Here is a 23487-nt window from a genome sequence, read left to right on the forward strand (position 1 = left end):
ATTTCAGATTTGGTAGACACTAAACTCTTAGAGGTTCAGTTTATCCTATCATAAACCAAATGGTTACTGGGAGATCTTTTCCAAGAAACAATTATTTTTCTCTTCTTAAGATTATAAATGTATGAAAATATGTCTTATGTAATAATCTATAAGGTCATAAAACATAGTTCAACACCAAATTTTAACATGAAAGCCTAGGGTTCTCTGTATTCATTTTGTTATGCAAATTTTATTCATTCATATGAGGTGTGTAAATTGCATACATTTCTAGATGAAACTATGTGTACCACACTCTGAGCTACTTTAACATAAAGATAACATTAAGACTAACAGAATGCTTTAAATGTCTATTTATGAGGAAAGAAACAAATTAGTTTTGCTCTTTTCTTAATTACCATTTTACATAATTAATTGAGCTACTTTTGTAAATTTAATTTTTTTCTTATATAGTGCACTATTTTATAATATCCAGTGAATTATCCTCTTGTCTTTAACAATGAGTGAGTGGAAGTAATACTATTTGGCTGTATTTGGTTATGAGAAAACAATAAGCGTGCTTTAAAAAAGATATAATTCAGATAAATATTCTTGGAATAAAGACAACAGAATATATATATAGTTGTTTGTGCCTGGAAAACTGAGCTAGAATAGTCCACAAAGATATATATTCTATTAAAGATGTTATTGGACTTCAACAACTTTAAGAAGGAAGGAAGGAAGGTGGAAAGGAAGAAAAAAAAGAAATCATTTGGGCATCTAGGCAAAAGATCTAGTCACTTACATCAGAAAATAAACTGGCCTGGCCTCAGAATTCTCCACAACAATATCCAATGTCAGAAGAGAGTGGAGTAATACAAAATCCTTAAGAAAAGAAAGTACTATCCCAAGTGGTTATACTTTGCTGCCTTAACCTAGGTTCTTCAGAGTGCAGACTCTGGAACAAAAGTTTAATTGAGTACATTTATTAGTTTCCAGTGGCTGCTATAACAGGCTTAGTGGCTTAAGATAACAGAAATTTATTCTCTCACAATGTCAAGGCAAGAGCCTGAAATCAGTATCACTGAACGGTAAACAAGGTATTAGCAGGGTTGTACTCCCTCTAGAGGCTCTAGGGGAGAAAATGGCCCTTGCCTCTTCCAGTTAGTTTCTAGAGGCTGCCAGCATTCCTTGACTTGTGGCCACATCACTCCTATCTCTACTTCTGTAGTCATATGGGCTTTTCTTCTATTGTGTAATCTCTTTCTGCATGTTACTTATAAGGACACTTGTGATTGCATTTAGGACCTGTGCAGATAATCCAAGCATAATCACTCCATTTCAAGAACCTTAATTAATCACATCTGCAAAGTTTTCTTTTGTTTGTTTTTATATAAAAGTTAGCATTTACAGGCTCCACACAGATTATAAATAAAGGAATTGTAAGGGACTACTCTTCTCAAGTTAATGCAAATAAATGTGAAAACTGGGATGAAGTAGCTAATACTCCAGAAATATATAATTTAACATAATCATTTACAGCAGAAAATTTAAAGATTTCCAAAATTCAAATAGAGAAAATGTCAAAGAACCTCCTCTCCATTTCCCTTCCCCCCACCAAAATAATAAAGTGCCTGGATTAGACAATTTCACAGGGAAATTCTAACAAAACTTTTAAAAAGCAGGTAATTCCAATGGTATTTTAACTCTTGAGAGCACATAAAAAGAAGGAATGTTTCCAAATTCTTCTTATGAAGTGGGTATAAAAGTGATCTCTAAAATCAAGAAGGATTACACACACAAACTATCGACCACATTTCAAAGGTTCAACAGAAGGCACTGCTAAGTCAAGATTAGGATACATGGAAATCAATAACCTTCTAAGAGTCAAACAACAGCCAGTTAGAAGACACAACAGAAGGAAAAATCCCTTATTTTCAATAAAAACATGAAAGATTAAAATGTCTGAGAGGAGGACCTTCAAGATGGTAGAGGAGTAAGATGTGGACATCACCTTCCTCCCCACAAATACATCAAAAATATATCTACATGTGTAACAAATCCTACAGAACACCTACTGAACGCTGGCAGAAGACCTCAGACTTCCCAAAAGGCAAGAAAATCCCCACGTACCTGGGCAGGGCAAAAGAAAAAAGAAAAAACAGAGACAAAAGAATAGGGACGGGACCTGCCCATCTGGGAGGGAGCTGTGAAGGAGAAAAAGTTTCCACACTATAGGGAGCCCCTTCACTGGTGGAGATGGAGGGGGCAAGCTTCAGAGCCACGGAGGAGAGCACAGCAACAGGGGTGCAGAGGGCAAAGAGGAGAGATTCCCACACAGAGGATCAGTGTAGACCAGCACTCACCAGCCCGAGAGGCTTGTCTGCTCACCCACTGGGGTGGGTGGGGCTGGGAGCTGAGGCTCAGGCTTTGGAGGTCAGTCCCAGGGATAGGACACTCCCCTGTGTTGGCTGCATGAACACAGCCTGAAGGGGGCTAATGTGCCACAGCTAACTGAGAGGGAGTCCAGGAAGAAGTCTGGAACTGCCTAAGAGGCAAGAGACCATTGTTTCAGGGTGCGTGAGGAGACGAGATTCAGAGTACCACCTAAACGAGCTTCAGAGATGGGCGTGAGCCACAGCTATAAGTGCAGACACCAGAGACGGGCATGAAACGTTAAGGGTGCTGCTGCAGCCACCAAGAATCCTGAGTGCAAGCACAGGTCACTATGCACAACTCCCCTCCCAGGAGCCTGTGAAGCCCACCACTGCCAGGGTCCCATGATCCAGGGACAACTTCCCCAGGAGAACACATGGTGCGCCTCAGGCTGCTGCAACATCACGCTGGACTCTGTCACCGCAGGCTCGCCCGGCATTCCAAACCTCTCTCTCCCCGCCCCCGGCCTGAGTGAGCCAGAGCCTCCTAATCATCCACTCCTTTAACACCCTCCTCTCTGGACGAAGAACAGATGCCAGAGAGTGACCTACTTACAGAGGCGGGGCCAAATCCAAAGCTGAATGCTGCGAACAAAGAAGAGAAAGAGAAACTTCTCCATGCACCCACAGGAGCAGCGGATTAAAGCTCCACAATCAGCTTGATGTACCCTGCACCTGTGGAACACCTGAAGCGACAACAAATCATCCCAAAATTGAGGCCGCGGACTTTGGGAGCAACTGTAGACCTGGGGTTTGCTGTATATGACTGACTAGTTTCTGAATTTTATGTTTATCTTAGTATAGTTTTTAGCACTTGTTATCACAGCTCCTTGCTTTGTGACCACCTAGATGGTTCGGATATGGAGTGTGGGAGCAAGACGCAAGAGGGAGGGTATATGGGGATATATGTATACATATAGCTGATTCACTTTGCTATACAGCAGAAACTAACACAATATTGTAAAGCAATTATACTCCAATAAAGATATTTTTTTAAATGTCTGAGAGAAAATGTGTGAGCTCATTATGAAAAAGAATAAATGATACAGAGGAACACACAATAAGATATGAACCAAAGAAAAAGCATTCCATGTCCTTGGACAGGATGACTCAACATCATAAAAATGTCAATTCTTCCTAAATTAACCTACAATTTTCACACTAGTCTAATAAAGATGTCAGCATCACTTTGTCAGAATAATCAAGCTGAGTCAAAAGTTCATGTGGGAAAATAAACAAGCAAAAATAGCCAAGAGAAGTCTGCAACAGAAGAGTAATAGAGAGGGATCAGTCTCCAAGTATTAACCCATTATAGAACTTCAGTAATTACAATAGTGTGACACTGGCACATGGATAAACAGAGAAATCATGGAACAGAATATGAAGTCCAGGAATAGACATACATTAATATATGGCATTTTAGAAAATGTGGTATTTCAAATAGGTGGGGAAAAGGTGGACTATTTAATAAACAGTGTTGAGAAAAATGGATCAGGGAAAAGAAAAGGAAAAGAAAAAGAAAATCTGATTCCATTCCTGACAGCTAGTAATAGGATAAATTCCAAACATATTAAAAATTTAACTGTTTAAAAAAAAAAATCCCAGGGGAAACCATAGAAAATGGAAGGCCTTTCTATTTATGACATGAATCTCAAAAGCTATAAAAGTAAAAACTGATAAACTCAATTACAGGTTTAAAAAATGTGCATGGTAAAAAGTACAACAAGCAAATTCAAAAGGCAAATATCAAATTGGGAGAAAAAAATGTGAATTGATATCACAAACAAAAGGTTAATCTCACTAATTATAAAGAGTTCCTAGAAATCAATGAGAAAAAGACAATCCAATGAGAAAAATGGGCAAAAATATTGACAGTTCACAGAAAAGGAAATACAAATTGTCCTTCAATACACATAAAGAAGGTCACTTATAATAAGAAAATTGAACCATTTTCACCTATCAGATTGGCAGAGACTGAAGTTCAATAATTCACTCTTTTAGGGAATTGGGTAGGGAAACAGGTCTTCTCTTACTTGTTGGTGAGAGTGTAAACTGGTACCACTTCTATAAAGGGCAATTTGATTCTGTTCATCAAGCTTATAAATACTATACCCTTTTAGAAATATATTCTAAGATGTATATGTTTGTGATATGATGTATGCACAAGGTTATTTATTGTGGCACTATATGTAATAACAAAAGAATGGAAGCAGTCTAAATGTCTATTAATGTCCATCAATATATGAGTATAGTACATCCATACAATGGAAGCTTATGGAGCCATACGAAAGAATGAAGAAGATCTTTACTCACTGACTGTTAGAGAATCATCTCCCAGATCACTGGAGGAAAGGTGCACACAGGTGCACAGAGATAACTCTGAAAAGATACACAGGAAACTGGTATGGCTGGCTGTGTTGGTGAAGGGGAACTGGACGGCTGGGAAACAGAGTGTGAAGGATACTTTTTATTAAGTACCTTTTCACGCCTTTTGCATTTTTAAAATCTATGGGAGACGACATAGGCCTTGTGAGTCATACGTGCAAAATGAACTGTAGAGATAATAAGTAGTAAAAGAAATAAATATAATAGAGATAATGAGGTAAAGTTAGCTTTCAACCTTTTCCTCCTATGTCCTTCCCCCAAAATGCACAGTTCTTCCTCTAATTACAATTTTGCTTGCTTTCACTGGCCTCTACCCTTATCCTCAGACCCTACTGTTTCATTTATCTTAAGAGGTATCAGTGTTTCCAATAATTTTCCAATCAAAATTATATAAGTACATTTCAATTTGCACTATGTGCAGTTCTAGAACATGGACTCCATAGAAGCCACTGAGAGTTTTGGAGGCATATCACAATAGCACAAAAAGGTTAAAATCATTCATTTGAGGCACTCATAAGAGAACAAACACATCTTTTGGAAGGCACTTTAAAAAAACAGTAGTTAAAATAAAATCTTGCCTGTTATTGGCAAAAAGTATTGTAGCCCATTCTAATAATATTTGTTTGGAGAATTAAAGATCTCATCTCCTGACATTCTTAGCTGTTACAAGCACACTAAAGAAGGTAAGCTTTTAGATAAAATATAAATTAGTAAAGTCACATACCTAATAACCATGATATCCATGGAGATGCACAATCCCATCTATTGGGATATGAGAAAATATTAAAATTTCCATTCCTATTATTTAATCTTATCCTTATAATACTGTATCAAGTAGTATATTAATATATAATTTATAAATAATAAATAGGCACGCATAAATTCTATTGCAGGCTCAGTCTTTTTTTTTTTTTTGCCTCAGTCTTTTTTATCCATAGAGTGTAATCAAAATGTTTGGTAACCACTGCCAAATGATTATTTCTTTCTCACATATATAAGAAGAAATCAAATGTACTATAGAATATTTTATCTGAGCACAGCAAGAAGCAGCAGCCATAAACTATGAATTTCTAAGCGAAATACTGTTGAATTCATTTGGTACAGCACTTAGCATAATGTTATCTAAAGAGAGATTACTAATATATAATAGAATTTTGAAGTTAGATATCACCTAGTTCAAATCTCATTTCAAACATGAGGTAACTACAGGCCGGAGAGAATAAATAACGTTCCCTGTGTCATATGGCTGACTCGTAGTGACAGGGCTAGGTACAGATCACAAATTTCCCAAAAGTCTGTCTTTCTACTACACAACACACGGAGATATAGATTTATTGATTTATTTATTTTAGGGAAAAGGGGATGGTCTTAGAAATTAAGCAGCAGGCAGTCTAGTATTCTCACTACTTTATTTTCTCCTATTTAACCATATCTTTATTTTTGTCCTTTTAGTCTACCCAAAATCACATCACCGTTTTAGAAAGGTGAAGAGTGAATTTCTTTTTATCTTGTTAATTTTTTAAGCCATTCTAAAGGAGAAAAGTTCAAACCTGAAATTAATCCTACTTTCGCCCATCTTCTCTAACAGAAACAACCTCTGAATTCTAAATGCCTTTGTTCTTACCAATAATCCTCTGAGAACAACCCAGCACAAGAAACATATACCCAACCCTACCCGAAAGAAAGGAAAGGTGGGATGAGAAATGCTACAGCGAAATTAAAAGTGTTTATGCAGGTAATTCAAACCCATTTTTAATACCCGTCTTATATTTGTGTAGTCCCTTCACATTATGTACAGGTAGCGTTTAAGAAATTTGATTCTATCTTCACACAGACGTTGGGTCTACTATGGCTATGTCACCTAACCAGTTTTGTCACGTATTGGGAAACTGATACCGTGTTGGGTCGGGAATAGCAAACGGCATAGTGCAGATAATCGCTTAGCAAAGTGTCTAGCATACAGTCAGGCACAAACTACTTAACTCTTTTTAAGTCAAACACCTCCAACCTTTTTAAGTCAAACACACAAACAGGTGAAGTGACATGCCCGAGGTCTCACCTTTCCTGTTAGACAGGACACTTAGAAACCCAGACTTTTCCTCTAAGGAGACTGCGAGTTGAGACATTTAGGGACTTGGCTAAATTCTTAAAAGGACTGGGAGGGAAAAAAAAACTGGCCTCCGTCAGGGCCAAGGTTTTCGCCACAGAACACCCGTATGGCAGTCCACGTCCGTCTTTTCCCTCCTCCGAGGCAAGAACTACATTTCCCAGCGGCCCTCGGGCTGCTTCCGGTGCAGCGCGCCAGCGCTCAGTTTCCGGGCACATCTTTTACGTCAGTTCGTGGGAAGGTTCCTACGGCTGAGACCGAGCTCCTAATCATGGGTTCTTTCGTTTCCCAGCCACTTGAGCCAGTCAAGGACGTTGCGCCTCCTGAGATCGCCTCCTCCGCCGCGCCTCCTGAGGTCGCCTCCTCCGCCAACCCCGTGCCCGTCATTGCACCCGGAGAGCCGGCCCCTCCAGCGGAAGCCCCTCTGTTTAATAACTGCTGGAGCTGTCGCGTGCTCTCCGGGTCCGGGCTGATAGGGGCTGGCGGGTACGTGTACTGGGTGGCACGGAAGCCCATGAAGCTGGGATATCCCCCGGGTCCAGGCACGATTGCGCAGATGGTCTTCGGCATCAGTGAGAGTTCGGGGCACTACCCTTGGGCTGGGGGAAGAGGGAGAAGAGGGGCGCAGCCACGTGGGCGGGGGGCGGGGCGCCCGGGTTGGCCACGTGGCGGCAGGCATTTACCCCACCACCACCCCCTAAGATGGGGGTGGGGAGAAAAAGTTGTTGGGAAGCTTTTCTTTTTTCTTAAATCACAATATTTTTTTTGAGAACTCTTACTAGCCTCAATCTTTTTAATCCTACCAAAAGCTATTAAAGATAGGTATGAATATAGTAGTCCTATTTTCCTGCACAGAGAGTTTGAAGTCAGACACCCAGGATATGACACAGCTAGCCTTTGATTCCCAGGCTTATCTGTTACCAAAACCCATGCTGCTTCTCTAGATTGTGGAGAAGGCCTGAGTGAGAGCACTTGACATTGGTTTAAGAACTTTGGCTTTGAAGGTAGATTGCAGACATGGGTTCAAAGCCCACATACTAAGGTCTACCATTGGCTACTGTGGCCCACAGTTCTTATTTGTAACAATACTACGTGATTGTCAAGCTGTCGTCCAGTAAAATGTAGTGACTTTTTTTAGCTCTTCGGACCAAGTGAGTGAATAGAATTTTAAGTTTTCAGATCTCTTACCTTCTTAATTAGATTACCCAGATCAATTCCCTTTTAGTAACTTTCTTGCTTTGGGGAAGTAACAATTTTTTTTTCTCTCAACTTTCCTTTCCTGAGCTTCACTTTTCTGTAAGATAGAAATAATGGTAATTGTATCTTCAAGGAGTACTGTGAGGGTTAAATAAGTTGATATATATGAAAGCACCTGGTAAATTGAAGTACAACATAAAGAATAAAGTACTGTTGTTTTTTCCCTAGGCATTGCTTGCTGGGGTGTAGTCATCCTGTCAGACCCCAAAGGGAAGGCCTTCCGCACTGGTTGAAGTACCACCATTGAATGTGTCATCTCTCGGCGTCCCCATGACACACAGAACAAGCATGGGGCGTATGGATGTTCTGGACAGACGCATGGACATTGGCAGACTTCAGTCCTGCAGATACTATAAGACTGAAGAGACAAACATAGGTTGTTATTCATTGGCCGTGAGTGTTTCTCGCCTTCGCAGGTTCCACAGGGACCAATAAATCCCTCAGAGAAGAGGTTCTTTGTGTTATTTGAGGAAGGAGGGTATAATTTTTTAAAAATACAGAGGAAATGATAAACCAAATGAGAAAGTGAGCTAAAGTTATTTTAAATAGTTCTATCTACTTCTCCTATGGTTGGGTCAACACCTACTATCCACCTCATCCTGGATAGGCATCATGCACTAGGCAGAAGTACAGAAAACATTTATCTGTGTACTACTCATACTTCCCAAGGCATTGTCAGATCCATGACCTTGTGAGAGTTTCCCAGCTACTCTGAGGAGGTTATTTCATTGGTGGTAAGTGAACCTTAAAAAACAGAGTCCTAGTGATTTGCCCAGGGTCATTCAGCAGGTCAGTGATAGACTTAGGACTTGTTCTTGTCCAGTTGTTCTTGCCTTTCAGAACTAGGATTGTTCCAGAGAGGCAAGAATTACCTTTATGAAACAATTAGATAATCATAAAAATCAGCATAAAATAAAAAGCTCAAGTACCAAAATATCTGAGAGAAATTCAAAGTCTTTTGTGTTTTGTGTGTGGGGTGAGAGGGGAGTGTGGCGGCAGTTGGTTCTTTTTCCACAAGCACAGGAAAGGTTTCTATGATGAAATTTAGTTGCTTTTGAGAGAACTTAATATTAGACACTTTCTTTTTAAGAGAAGTCTGCTTCCAACCAGTTTTTTAATTTCTGAAATACTATGGCTTCTCTATAAAGTTACATGTAGCTATTTTTCAGAGCAGAAAGGTACTCTTAAATTTAACTGCCAATCACAACGTGTAAATTTTGAATGACAGGTTGAGTAAGTAGAGTACCTTTAGGGCTATTTTTCTAATATTGTAAAGAAGGGCCCAAGTCTTTTAAGCCTCACAAATGACAATAAGTCTCTTGCATTGTCTACACCAGAATTCATGGCATGGATGGTTATATATCTGTGCAATTGAGAAGACATTGCAACATAAGGCAGACAACAAAGTATTTAAGTGAAATGTACAATTCAGTCATGTGATGTTAGTGAATATACAAGTTTTAAGTTAGAAGGGACCAGAGAGGACCCAAAGCAGGGTACTTCCTTGAGGGCCCATGACACTAAAATGCTAACGTAGACAAGTTACTACCTGCTTTAAAAGGCAAGCCATTCTATTGATGGACAGCTGTAGTCCTAACATTTTCTTAGTTTAAACCCAAATTACATAACTTGCTGGTCTTGGCTTGACTTACTGGATACATAGAATAACTCTTAAAACTTATATATTGTAATATAATTGTAACATCTTTCCCAGAATTTGTACTAGTATGAATCTTTAACCAAGTAAGAGCTTTTAACAAATAAACTTGCCCACTCATCAGATATATTGCCAAAGTATGTTTGGTTCTTCCCAACTTGGAGTCACTTAACTAGGTGTGAGCAATGTATTGTTCTACCATGTCTATAGGCAGTTGGGAATAATGCTCCCCTCCCCCCCCCAAAAATAGAACTTGTAGTTAAAAATTGTTTCACTTTGTTTTTCTTTTGAGGTGTGTTCCAAAATTTGCTTTGATTTCTGCTGGTGGTAAGTCAGAGATTCTAGTTTGTTTTAGGGATGACTTCAGAGAGAGAAGAGACATTGCCTTAGTCCTGCAATGCAGGAAGTGCATTTAGTGCCCCTATTGTCTTCCCTTTTTTTGGGATGAAGTGGGGTGAGCAGGACAAACAGGCTCAAGAATCAAGGGACTATTACTCAGTAATTTAAGAACACCAGCTTAATTATGATTTATGGGCTTTACAATCTCTTTACAGCATGGAAATGAGAGTTTATAATTACCTTTAGCAAAGAAAGGAGAAAAAAGTACAAAAATAGGTAATTTGAAATGAACTTAGAGTTTTCCCTGGGACACAGATCAAAACGTGAGTATACATTCAAATATTGACATTTTTCATGATGTCCAAGATACCTATTAGCACAGCCTTTACACAGTAAAAACTTTGATATCTCCAGATGATCAAGAAATCATTACACCATCTCTTGTTGCCTTTGTGTATTGCATTGAGTAATCTAGAATCTGGTGACCAACTAAGAATATGTCTGAACATATTAAAAGACCTGAATATAGGTTGATCTTTAGGATCTTGCTGTGTGTTGGGGGAGAGGTAAGGGGTCTCTTTTTTCCCTAGGCCAATTGCTGGGCAGCTGTTGCTTGCAGCACTGGTGTAGGCCAAATGCAGATCAATCTAAAAAGTTCTGGAGTTTCACCTGACCAGGACCAATTGCAGAGACAGCTGTTGCTGGCAGCCCTAGAGGTTAAGCATTTCAGCCATGATTTGTACTTCACCGCCACCCTTAGCTTAGCATTTGCCCCTTGCTCCTTTTTATTACTGGTTTCTCAGCCTAGCTGTGTCTGAATTAGGGGCCTCTTGAATGATGCCACTTGATTTGACAATGTGAAATATATTGCTCCTGAATTAAATATATGTTCAGGGCAAGCACATGTTCAAGTACCCTCTCAAACCAGGCTTGACCTCAACTGATTTGTTGCCAGGACTACATTGATCAAACTGACACTTCTCAAATCTTGAAGTGAGGAATAGTAAGCAATTTTGAGTTGAAAAGCTTTTTTTGTGTGTGTGTGTGTGTGACAGATAAATCCTTGCCTTGACCCAAAGATTATTTAGGTGTTACGAGCAAAGAGTCAGAGGTGAAAGACCTATAATTATACATCATTCAGAGGTATCCTGAGAGCATGGAGAAAAAATATGTCACTCTTCTAAATGCATGTCTCTTAGCCTTTGAGATAATTCAGCAACTTGTCATTCAAAGGTAAATGGAATGTAGAGAAATAGCCAAAAGGGCAAATGTTAAATGCAGCAGTGCCACTAAAAACCACTGCTCAGTCCTGTGACTAGCATGTGCTTCAGGAGTGTGGTAGACAGGATTCTTAAAATGGTCCCCCAAGGTTCCCAACCCCTGGGTGAATATGTACCTTCTCCCAGTTATTCAAACACCATTCTAGGTGCTGCTGTGAAGGAAATTTGCAGATGTAATTAAGGTCCCAGGTCAGTTGATCTTAAGATAAGGATATTATCTACATGGGCTAATCACATGAGCCCATTAAATCTCAGTCCAGACATCAGAGACTTGAGAAGCCAAAGATTCCTCCAAAGCAGGAGGGGGAGTCAGTGCATGGGAAGTGCTTTGGAGGCTGGAAGAAAGCAAACATCTACACTGAGAATTTCCTGTGGGGGCCACATGACAAGGAATGGCAGGCAGCCTGGAGTGCTGAGTGATCACCAGCCAACAACTCAAAGGGAAACGTTCTGCAACTGGAAGGAAATGAATTCTGCCAACCACCTGTGAGCTTAGAAGAGGGCCTGTGAGAACCAAGAACCACAGCCCCGGCCAACACCTTGGTTTCAGCCCAGTGAGACCCTAAGCAAAGTATCTATGCTGTGAAACTGGAGATAGTAAATTTGAGTTGTTTTAAGTTGTCAAGTTTGTGGTAATTCGTTACACAGCATAGGCAATGAATACAAGGAATCAGAAGTGTCTTGAGGTATCATAGTCATAGCGGAACAGAGCAGAACCCTGTGGCCCCCTCCCCCCAAGTCCGAAGGCCCCTCTATGTCCCCTGCCTCTTGTTTGTAGGAAAGCTGAAGTCTCCCAGGCCTCCCAGAGTCACGAAGAGCACACTCAAGCAGTTAATGATTAGGACAATAGAGTCATAGACTCAGTGTCTGATGAAAGAACGGGATTAACACTATTGCTCATAATAATATATATCTTTGTGGGCATTAGAATAATTGTAGCTTGGTCTGCCCATATATGTAAGCAAGCAACTAAAATTGTCAGCAAAGAGATGCTGCAGACCCATGTCAAGGTCTTCCACTCTGAAAATAACAACACCCTATGTCAGCATGAAGAAGTTACAGAAGATGGACCTTCACCCCTAATCTCATAGAAATGGAATGATGTCTGACAAGTGGGGATTTGTAAGCAGCTCTTTTGCCCCTTTCCTGTAGTCTGTTTCTATTCCCCATAAACCTTAATTATAAAAAGAAGATCACTAGGTAACATTTAACCTAACTCTTGACTTCTCTACTGAATGTACACAATGCCCTGCTTGACCTGTTGATTCCTTTCCTGGATTAAAAGGAGTAAGAATGAAAGGTTAAGTAGTTAAAGAATGACTGACTCTCTGCCCCTGGCTTCCCCCTTAGCAAATTTGCAGGCCAACCAAGCAGGCAAGAGAGCATCCAAAGGAAGATCAGAAGTCAGCAGGTCTGCACACAATGGAAAAATGAAGAAGAATCTGATCTCCTACTCTGATGATTAACTGAGGTGGTTTCCCCTTTTTCCCTTTGAAAATTGTCATGGCTGAACAGAATCTTTGGAGTTGGTCTCCAGACATGAGTCCACCTCCTCCCCAAATTGCCAGCTCTTCTGAATAAAGCACCTTTCCTTTCTACTGCCACTTGCCCCTCAGTTATTGGCTTTTGAGCGGCGAGCAGCTGAACCTGAGTTCGGTAGCAAGAGTAGGCGGCACGCCAGACCAAATACACATCTCCATTCTGGGTACTCAGGAAGTAGCAAGAAGGGACCATCTGAATAGCATTTCTCTTTGTATTGTTAGTAATGGTCTTCACTTGTCCTTTTACTAGTGGTTTTCTTGGAGAGTTCGTATTTTCCGTTTTCTAGTAAAACTGTTCCACTGTTAAATATAACAAAAATTACAGCACCCTTTTTATGTGCCAAGCATTATGCTAACTAAATGCTTTGCAGGAATTGTTTACTCCTCTCAGCAACCCTGTTTTACAGATGAGAAGATTGAGGCCTGGAGCAGGTAAGAATTTCCCCAAAGCCTCAAGTGATGAACCAGTAGTAGCTTGGCTAAGAGCAGTAACTGGGAATTGGGAATTCATTTTGTTACAGTCGTTTTCTTATCATCCATTCTCAAAATGTTCAGTTATCAAAATTAGAAATTTTAAATTCTGATTTTCCATTTTTTCCTTGTTATTCCTTAGTTTAACGTGTATCATTAATCACTTGGTTTCCTCTTCTTTATAATTGAGGATATATCGCTTATCACTCTGACAAGCAATTTATATGATAATCCAGGACAAGAAATTCTTCTCATCTCTTTAAACAGGCTCATACCCTTCACTGACTTTGCCCCAATTTCTCTACTGATCTCGGACCATTCTCCTGAACCTCAGACTCTATTTCCCAGGAACAGCAGAGCATCCTAACTGTCTTTGTATAGACACCAGAACCCCAACTTGTCCCAAATGAACTTATCTCCCACCTACCTGTGCTCCTCTATTTCCTATCTCCAATCATAGCATTTCCATCTAGTCAGCTGGGAAGCTAGAAAATGTGGAATTATCTATGACTCTCTTTATTGTCACTCTTTACTTCTGATCTGTTCACAAGTCCTGGTTATTTTAACCCTTTACTGCTCTTTCCTATTCATTCCCATTGCTATTGTTTTGGATCAGCTATCATCATTTCTCATGTAGATTACCATAATAGGTTCTTAATTTCTCCCTGCTTCCAAGAAATCCCTCTCATATGCCCTCCACACTATAGCCTGAGTAATCTTACAACATGTCTCAGCTTAAAACCCTTCAGTATCTCTGCTGCACACAAAACGAACTCCAGACTACTTGGCAGGGTATGGAATGCCTTTCATTATTTCACCCACCATAACTTTCCATCTGTATCTTTTTCCACTCCCTGACTGCTGTTCCACGCCACCCCCCTCCATGTTCCTGCCACTCTTAGCCAGCTCTTCCTAAAAATGCCATTCTCCATGCCTTTGCATGTGCTCTTCAGTCAGCCTATAATATTCCTTTTGCCTGGAGAAATCCTGCTTATCCTTCAGAGCCCAGCCCAAATGTCACCTCTCTGGTAAAGCCTTCCCTGAGAAGTCCCCATGTCATTACTTTCAGGGCTATGCAACAATTACACTTTCTATAGACTTCCATCACTGCATTTAAAAGATTGCTTAGTAATTATTTATGCATCTCTTCCTTCCCACCAATTGTGAACTCCTCAGGAGTTCACAGTCGTGCTTTGTTCGTCTTCATGTTTCCTGTCCCCAGCCACAGCAGCAAACATGCCAGGCACTTGGTTGGTGTTCAATACATATTTGATGAGTAAGTGAATAAAGGGCTGAACAAATCAGTAAAGAAAGAAAAACATTTGTTTCATTTGACAACTTTAGTGTATTTCAGTGATTCTTATCTCAGGTATGATCCCTGGCCCGGCAACATCAGCATTACCTGAGAGCTCATTAGAAATGCAAATCCTTAACCCCATGCCAGACCTACTACTGAATCAGGAGCCCTGGAGTTGGAGCCCACCAGTCTGCATTTTAACAAGCTCTCTGGGTGATTCAAATGAATGCTTACATTTGAGAACCACTGGTGTAACTGAACCTGACTGACGTGTGTAGAACAGACCTCAGCTGTAAAGTAGTGGAAAGAATATCTGGGTCATAAGACTCAGGTTCTAAACTCAGTTCTGCCATCAGCTCCTACTATGCTCTTGAGAAAGTCACTTAACCTTTTAGAACATAAATGTTACCCTCCATAAATTCAGAAGATCAGACTAGGTAATTTCTAAATTCCCTTTTAGCACTAAGATTGTCTCTTTGCATAAAGAAGGAGATGTATTCTCTGATTCCGAAGGACAGAGATGGTAGTGGGGAACCGAGAGAAAATTGAAATAGCACTCCCTGCAGTGATCCCGTGAAGGTGCCACTGAAGATAGACCATTGCTCCTGCAAGCTCACTCCCGAGAATCCCGCAGCTGCAAATGCCTGATGCTTCACAGGAGTTTAGCAACCCCTCACCCCAATTAGTGCATCTGGCCAACGGAACAATTCTACAAGGGAGGGGAGAGGTCCTTCCTGACCCTCTTGTGATCAGATCATGCCCTGAAGCATGAAATGTGATTACCCTCTCCTAGCTTGCAGAACTGCCTAGGCAGTCAAAAGAAATATGGGAACTCAAGGAAGGACTGGGCTTGGTGGTGGTGGTGGTGATGTCTGTGTATGTGTAGTTCCTTTCTGTTTCCCAAGAACCCAAATAGGAAAATCCCTCCTTCAGTTTCACCCTACATAATACTGATTTAGTGACGTGAATTAAATTAAACATGTTGTGTTATGCAGTCTGTGTCTAGAATAACGATGCACATCAGCAAAGGAAAAGATGCCATCAGTGAGTAGGCAAAGCAGACCAATAAAAAATGCACATTCTGTCCTGTACCTGGAGGTACAAAATTATATATATATATATGTATTTTTTAATGGTGTCTACCTATATATGAAGCTGAGTGGACACAATAAAACCCAATAGGTAACTTCATCACTATAATAGCCAACTACAGAAATAGCCATTAAGCCTGGGACTAGGAGCCAGCATTGGTGAAAGCCCTAGATTCTGGTCATGTTATCACCAAAATGGTTTCGATAGCTAGAAGAGATCTGGCCTCATTTCCTTCAGGGGAATTACCATTTTCAGGTACCCTGGATGCACTGTATTGAAGTTCAGTCCAATATGTATTTATTAGCCTTTGTTGTATGTCAGGCACTGCTAGGTGTTGTTAGGAATATTGCAGGGTCCCTGATCAAAAAAGTTGAGAGTCGACTGGGAGAGACAGACACTTTAAAAAGTGACTGTGATATAAGGAAAGTTTACACACTGGATGCGTGAGAGCAAGGAAAAGGGATATTTTAGATCTTCTTAAACTGGCACAGAAATCAAGTCTGATACGTTACCCAGAGCAAAGCCCAATCACCAGTGGGACAAACTTTTGACCTGTGTGCCACCCACCAGGAGGATGAATAAAGCAGACACATGTCAAGAAGAAGGGCTACCCACACTCATATCCAGGCATGTCATCAAACAAAACCTCTAGGCGGGGGATTCTCTGAGTTCCCGACTTGGGGTTGCTTTAAGCAGCATGCTGTGCGCCATGCTTGGAACTGTGTGACAGAGAACTGCAAAACGCCTGTCAAAACCCTTGACAATTAAAAGACAGGCAAAGTTGGGGGGAAGCCTGCTCTCCACCCTCACCACCCTGTGAACACCTGTTACCAAGAGAGCGAGCTGAGAGACACACTGGCACATGTTGGCGGCAGCAGCAGAATCAGCCCCTCCCCATGAGTTAGTGAACACGTGACCCTCTCTCTGTGGCTTCTGCTACACAATCTCATTACAGTTTCCTTTGCTGTACAGTTATTAGGAGTGAGGGGGGAGGTAAGTAAACTCCTCAAGTAGGTTTTACCATGGCTGAATATAGGGATACTTAAAATTTTGCCAACATTATTTTTTAAATGAGAAAAAAAAAATCCTCACAGGTAGGGAGTTTTCCAATTGACAGGCACTTTCATTAATTTACACACTTGGGTCTACAGCAAGGAAAGAGAATGAGCAGGGCATCTCCCAGAGTTCCCATTTTACAGATGGAAGTAATGGAGGTGGTTTGGGGAGTCGAGGGGCTGTGAAATCACCAGTAAGAAGCAGATGGGTCATGTGAGCTCAGGTCTTTGGAACTTTTTCAGGATGCTCCTTCCACACTGGTTCTCTAAGAATTCAAGGAGATATGTCTATATTAACCCAGGTGTCTTTCTGGTAGGGAGCAATTTAGGTTGTGCCTTCTAAAGCAATGGAAATTCAATTTGTCTCCCTCGGATGTAAGCGCAGGGACCCCGCCTTTAGAAGCCCGAGGGACAAGGGCAATGCAGACGAAACGTTTGCTTTAGAATCAGCCAGTTGGAAGCTGTTTGTCCCTAGACAATCTACATTCTCTGAGCCTCGGCTTCCTGATTTTACAATATGAATAGTCATACTCCCCAGCTTTTGTGGGGACTGACCGCGTGTTAATGACTGTGATGTACTAGGACGTCAAGAAATGATCACCAATATTGTTTTTATTAGTATATTTTGTTTTTAAATAGTATAAGTGTATAAATATTTAATAGTATAAATAATGAGTCACCACTCCTCTCGTCAGCTGACTGAGGACTCAGGGTCTGGATATGGGGAAGTGGCTGCTACACTAGTGTCTGAGGGACTGGGTGTTTGGGGTCACATCGTGCAGATGCCAAGAAGGCAGACTTCAAAAAATATATATTTTTTTAACATGCACACTGTTCCAGGCAGGTTTGTGTTTGCAATTTGGCTCAGTTCGTTCCAATTTTTTTTCTTTTTTTTTTTTTGCTGTACGCGGGCCTCTCACTGTTGTGGCCTCTCCCGTTGTGGAGCACAGGCTCCGGATGCGCAGGCTCAGCGGCCATGGCTCACGGGCCCAGCCGCTCCGCGGCATGTGGGATCTTCCCGGACCGGGGCACGAACCCGTGTCCCCTGCATCGGCAGGCGGACTCTCAACTACTGCGCCACCAGGGAAGCCCCGTTCCAATTTTTTATTTAAAAATGTTTCCCTTAGTTAGAAATGTAACTTTAAAGTAAATAGCAAATGAAAAATAAAGACAAATCACAAAGTCTATCTAGAAAAACGTTTTCTTCTGAGGGGGCCCCAGGGTTGGCTCTCCGAAAGTGCCAGCTGCTGGTTTGTTTTATTACTTGGTTTAAATATATCCACGGCTGAGGGGGAGGAGGGCAATTGACAGCAGTTTCGGCTTTCTGCCGTGCTTGACGCTTATTTTACCAAGTCAGTTGTAGGACTGACATGCTTTTCCTTGACATGAGTGCTAAATGATTCTCCCGCACTGAACCCTTTCTCTACCACTTAGTGACTGCCTCGCTTCCTCATCTGGAAAACAGGGATGTTCTCTCCTGTCTCGCCCATCTTGCGACTTTTTCATGCAGATCAAATAAAATTAGTGGATACGTATAAGTCTTTGAAACTGCACATAATACTCTCCCAGTGTTACCCACGGCTCTCCTCCCACTTCTAATTTTTCAAAAATAGGCAGTGCAACTCAGAAAAGGGAGTTACCCCTCTAGTGGTGCTGCTACACATCCTGAATCCAAGATCTCCCAAGTTATCCCATTTCTGTGCAATATTAGACATTCTCCTCTGTCACCAGTTTAGCTCTTCAAAAACACCACTGTGATACTCATTCCTGAATAAATATCATGATTTCTTGGAACTTGCTTTCTAATACAGGCATACCTAGGAGATACTGCGGGTTTGGTTCTATACCACTGCAACAAAGTGAGTCACACAAATTTTTTGGTTTCCCACTGCATGTAAAAGTTATGTTTATACTATACTGTAGTCTATTAGATGTACAATAGCATTGTGTCTAAAAAGTACATACCATGATTAAATAATACTTTATTGCTAAAAATTTCTAACCATTATCTGAGCCTTCTGCAAATAATCATCTTTTTGCAATAGTAACTTCAAGGATCACTAAACACAGATCACCATAACAAATATAATAATATTAATGAAATTATATTATTATATTCATATAATGTAATAATAATGAAAAAGTTTGAAATATTGCAGAATCACCAAAATGTGACAGAGAGATGAAGTGAGCAAATACTGTTGGAAAAACAACGCCCATAGATTTGCTCGATGCAGGGTTGCCACAAACATGCAATTTGTAAAAACGCAGTATCTGAAGTGCATTAAAACTAGGTAAGCCTGTAGATAGTCTTGTTAAATAAGACTTTCAGCTTTGAATCCTTCGAATCAGAAGATAAACCATCAGGGTGAGCTCCTTCCTTCTCCCAATAGCTCACGCGCTGTTCTATGATTCCTCTCCCCTTTCCTCTGACCTGCGACTTGAGATAGGGCAGCTCTTTCTGGGAGGATTCTGTTCAGCATCCAGGCTGTTTAGGAGCATAGGCTCTCCTCGTCTTAACAATTGGAGTCAAATGGAATCCCACCTGGGCTCATGGACCACTATATATTCCAGGTGTCCTTTAGTGACATTTTACTTACTCTACAAAGCCATATGTGAAGAACTTGAGACCAGTTAACATTGGTAACATTTCTTGAGAGCTGATTTTTAAAAATTACTATAAGGGACGTACGTCCAAATAGAGAAGGAGAATGTCAGCTGGAGTGCCTTAGCCAACTTGAACCCTGGGATATAGTTGAGTTCTTGAGAAATGATAACAATGTTAACTGGTGTCAAGTTCACATATGGCTTTGTAGAGTAAGTAAGATGCCACTAAGGGACACCTGGAATATATAGTGGTCCATGAGCCCAGGTAGGATTCCATTTGATTCCAATTGTTAAGACGAGGAGAGCCTATGCTCCTAAACAGCCTGGATGCTGAACAGAATCCTCCCCAAAACAGCTGCCATATTTCAAGTCACAGGTTAGAGGAATCATAGAACAGCATGTGAGCTATTGGGAAAAGGAAGGAGCACACCCTGTTGGTTTATCTTCTGATTCAAAGGATTCTGGAGAACAGTATGGAGGTTCCTTAAAAAACTAAAAATAGAACTACCATATGACCCAGCAATCCCACTACTGGGCATATACTCTGAGAAAACCATAATTCAATGATACATGTACCACAATGTTCATTGCAGCCCTATTTACAAGAGCCAGGAGATGGAAGCAACCTAAATGTCCATCAACAGACGAATGGATAAAGAAGATGCGGCACATATATACAATGGAATATTACTCAGCCATAAAAAGAAACTAAATTGAGTTATTTGTAGTGAGTTGGATGGACCTAGAGTCTGTCATACAGAGTGACGTAAGTCAGAGAGAGAAAAACAAATACCATATGCTAGCGCACATATATGGAATCTAAGAAAAAAGGTACTGATGAACCTAGTTGCAGGGCAGGAATAAAGATGCAGATGTAGAGAACAGACTTGAGGACACAGGGGGGAAGGGGAAGCTAGGACGAAGTGAGAGAGTAGCAATGACATATACACACTACCAAATGTAAAATGGATGGTTCGTGGGAAGCAGCTGCATAGCACAGGGAGATCAACTCAATGCTTTGTGACGACCTAGAGGGCTGGGATAGGGAGGGTGGGAGGGAGGCTCAAGAGGAAGGGGATATGGGGATATATGTATATATGTAGCTGATACACTTTGTTGTACAGCAGAAACTAGCACAACACTGTAAAGCAATTATACTCCAATAAAGATGTAAAAAAAATTAGAGTGGTGCTTTCTGAAAACTTACAGAAAATTTCTATTCCATTGAAGAGATAACAATATAAATAATTTTATAAGCTTATTTTTCTTTCTGGATTCATGGCCTCTAATAAAATAGTGTTTTGATGAAAAAATAAATAAATAAATAAAAATTACTATAAGGTCTCTTTTATATTCAGGATTTCCTCCTACTGAATTTAGTCTTATTTCCTTGAATGTATGTTATATACATATATATTTCATGTTATGTTTATTTCATGTAAGATATATATTTTAAAAATTAAAACAGTACTTGAAAAGCATGCTGATTTTCGCCAAGTCTGTTTTGTTTTAACAAGTCACCTAGATACAGTCAGATATGGAACAAAGAAGGAGGCAGAAATTTAGGCTGAAGTCTCAGATCTGCCAAGGGGGATCTTAAACAAGCCAATGATAATGATTTTCAAATTTACATCTCTAGACCCCAAATCTTCCTGACCTCCAGACTCATATATTCAATTGCCTCTTGACATTGCTGTTGGGATGACTAATGGGTGTCTTGAATTTAACCCATCCAAAACCAAAATCAAGAAACTCTTGATTTCTCCTCTCATATTCCAAATCTGCTTCATCTCTTTGTTCCATTTTAAACGTGGCATCTCCATTCTCCCAGGGGCTCATGTCAAAAACCTAGAAATCACCTTTGACATTTTTCTTTCTCCTACGCTTCATACTTGTTAAATTAATAAAACAAGGAGGCCATTAGACTGAGGTGGCTCTCAGGTCTTGGCAGCCTAGTAGGCAAACCAAAATATAAGCCTATAAATGCCTCAAGGTTATGAAATCAAAACACTAAGGACAGCCAATCACAAGCAGCCAACTAGGCTTTAAGCTATGGCCAATCCAATAACTTCCTTTCTTTGCTCCTGGACTTTCTCCACATTAAATCTTCCCCCTAGCTTCCGTCCAGGAGCCCGCCTAACCACTTTTGGTTTGGTGTTGCCAAGTTCAAATTGATTTTTGCTCAGATAAACTCATAAAATTTTTAATATGCCTCAGTTTATTTTTTAACACACCCAACCCCTCAGCAAATCTTGTTAGCTCTATCTTCAGAATATTCCCTAAAATCTGACCACGTGGCACTCTGCCTCAGTCATCCCCCACTGTTGCCTGGACTACTATAATCCTCTCCTGACTGGTTTTTCTGCTTCCCGTCTTGTACACACTACAGTTTCACTCCACATAGCAGCCAGCATGACCAGTTCGAATGTAAACTGGATCATGTCACCCTCTTTCCTGAAACCCAACCATCGCCAATCTTGTGCTATCGCACACAGAATAGATTCTAAGCTTCTTAGCTTGGCCTTCAAGGCCTTACATGATTAACCCTGGATATTTGTGTGATCTCACTTCACAAACTCTCCCTCTTGCTCTTCCAAACATACTTCCTGCTGTCTCTCAAATACATATTACATCCTCTTAGCTCAGAGTCTCTGCACTTACTGTTCTCTCTGCCTGGAAATCCTCCCCTAAAATAGTCAAATATCTTGTCCCTTGCATCAATCAGGTGTCTGCTCAAACTCCCTCAGAGTGCTTTGCATCAGATCCAAAAGAGCTCCCACTTTTAATCCTATCGCTCAGTTTCTTTACTGTGCTTCGTTTCTCTTCCTAGCTCCCATCACTCTCTGACATTTTGCTCAAACACATACCCACACTTCGTCACTCCTCAATTGAATATAAGTGCGATGAGGACAGAAACTTAGAGTGTTCTGTTTACAACTTTACATTCCCAGTAACTAGACCAGTGCCAGCCATTCAGTAAAGGCTAAACGAAAAATTGTCAATGAATGAAAGCATGCAGGCTAGGGGCCTGTTTCTTTTCTATAAAATAAATGTTTCAATAAGATGATCTATAAGATCTCCACTAGCTTTAAAAGCCCATGATTCCTTGCTTTATTTTTTGGTTATGATCTTGTTTGTTATGCACAGAAAAACTGTGGCAGAAAACAGCAGTGTGGGAGGCAATGAGCTGGACCTGATAGCATCTCTACCAAAGCTTTTAAGGATTGTCTCTCAAATTTTCTTCTGATGAAACTTCTCATTCCCTAGAGTTTATATGTCTATGGAAAATAAATGAGTATAGCTAATGCAATAGGTGCAAAGAATCTGATTTTGCTAAAATCAGATTTTGCTAATCTGATTTTGGTCCAGAGGCTTGGGCCAGCCTTCCTATCTCCAGAGAGCTTTACATAAGCAGCCATATAGGCAAGGACATCCCCAGATTGTTCTGTTTGAGGTCCTAATTAGTAGGTACTTCCCAGACAGTGTATTATAATCAAATGAGCAATCTGATTCTGATGACCTGTTCCAACACATCCTGTGGATGTTGACAAATCATTCATTATCTGAGCTTCATCTATTGAATGCATGGACTGAAATAATGAAATACTTTCATGCAGAAATTGATCTGTATGTTTAAGGTGCAGAGATAGACAGAGCTCTTTCATACTGTTCATGCTGGCAAACCTTTTTTGGCTTCCATTCAGCATGAGGAAGCTTGGAGTCAATTTAGAGTAACCCCAGTACTATTCTTTAGATGGATGAGAGGGGCAGTACAGTTCATTTTTAAACACGCTTACTTGTAGTCGAGCATTCACATAAAATACAGAAGATGTACAAATTGTTTTTTGTCCATTGCCTCCAACTTTTACCCTCAAGGTCGCTAGGAAAGCAGACCTCTTCCGCCATGGCCAAGAAAGGTCTATGACCTTACTGCATTTCTCCCTGTGGGCTACCTCTTTTTCTCAAGTCTCTGGCCCAAGTTAACAAT

General features: G+C 40.5%; 1 protein-coding gene across 1 annotated transcript; it reads left to right on the forward strand.

Annotated features, from left to right (window-relative positions):
• The first annotated feature begins 7166 nt into the window (after nt 1-7166).
• Nucleotides 7167-10478, forward strand: DMAC1 (distal membrane arm assembly complex 1). The gene is made up of 2 exons (XM_029203133.1): nt 7167-7475; nt 8329-10478. Exons 1-2 carry the CDS (start codon nt 7175-7177, stop codon nt 8391-8393), a joined length of 366 nt encoding a protein of 121 aa, XP_029058966.1. The 5' UTR covers nt 7167-7174; the 3' UTR covers nt 8394-10478.
• The last annotated feature ends 13009 nt before the right edge of the window (nt 10479-23487 follow it).

The sequence above is a fragment of the Monodon monoceros genome, unplaced genomic scaffold (genome assembly GCF_005190385.1).
Source record: "Monodon monoceros isolate NGI ecotype Baffin Bay Population unplaced genomic scaffold, NGI_Narwhal_1 Super_Scaffold_5, whole genome shotgun sequence".
Taxonomy (NCBI): Eukaryota; Metazoa; Chordata; class Mammalia; order Artiodactyla; family Monodontidae; genus Monodon; species Monodon monoceros.

Excerpts from the sequence above, each read along its gene's own strand:
- DMAC1 (XM_029203133.1), top strand. The coding sequence starts at position 7,175 with ATGGGTTCTTTCGTTTCCCAGCCACTTGAGCCAGTCAAGGACGTTGCG. Across the intron at positions 7,476-8,328 it reads GCAGATGGTCTTCGGCATCA|GCATTGCTTGCTGGGGTGTA; the intron begins GTGAGAGTTCGG and ends TTTTTTCCCTAG.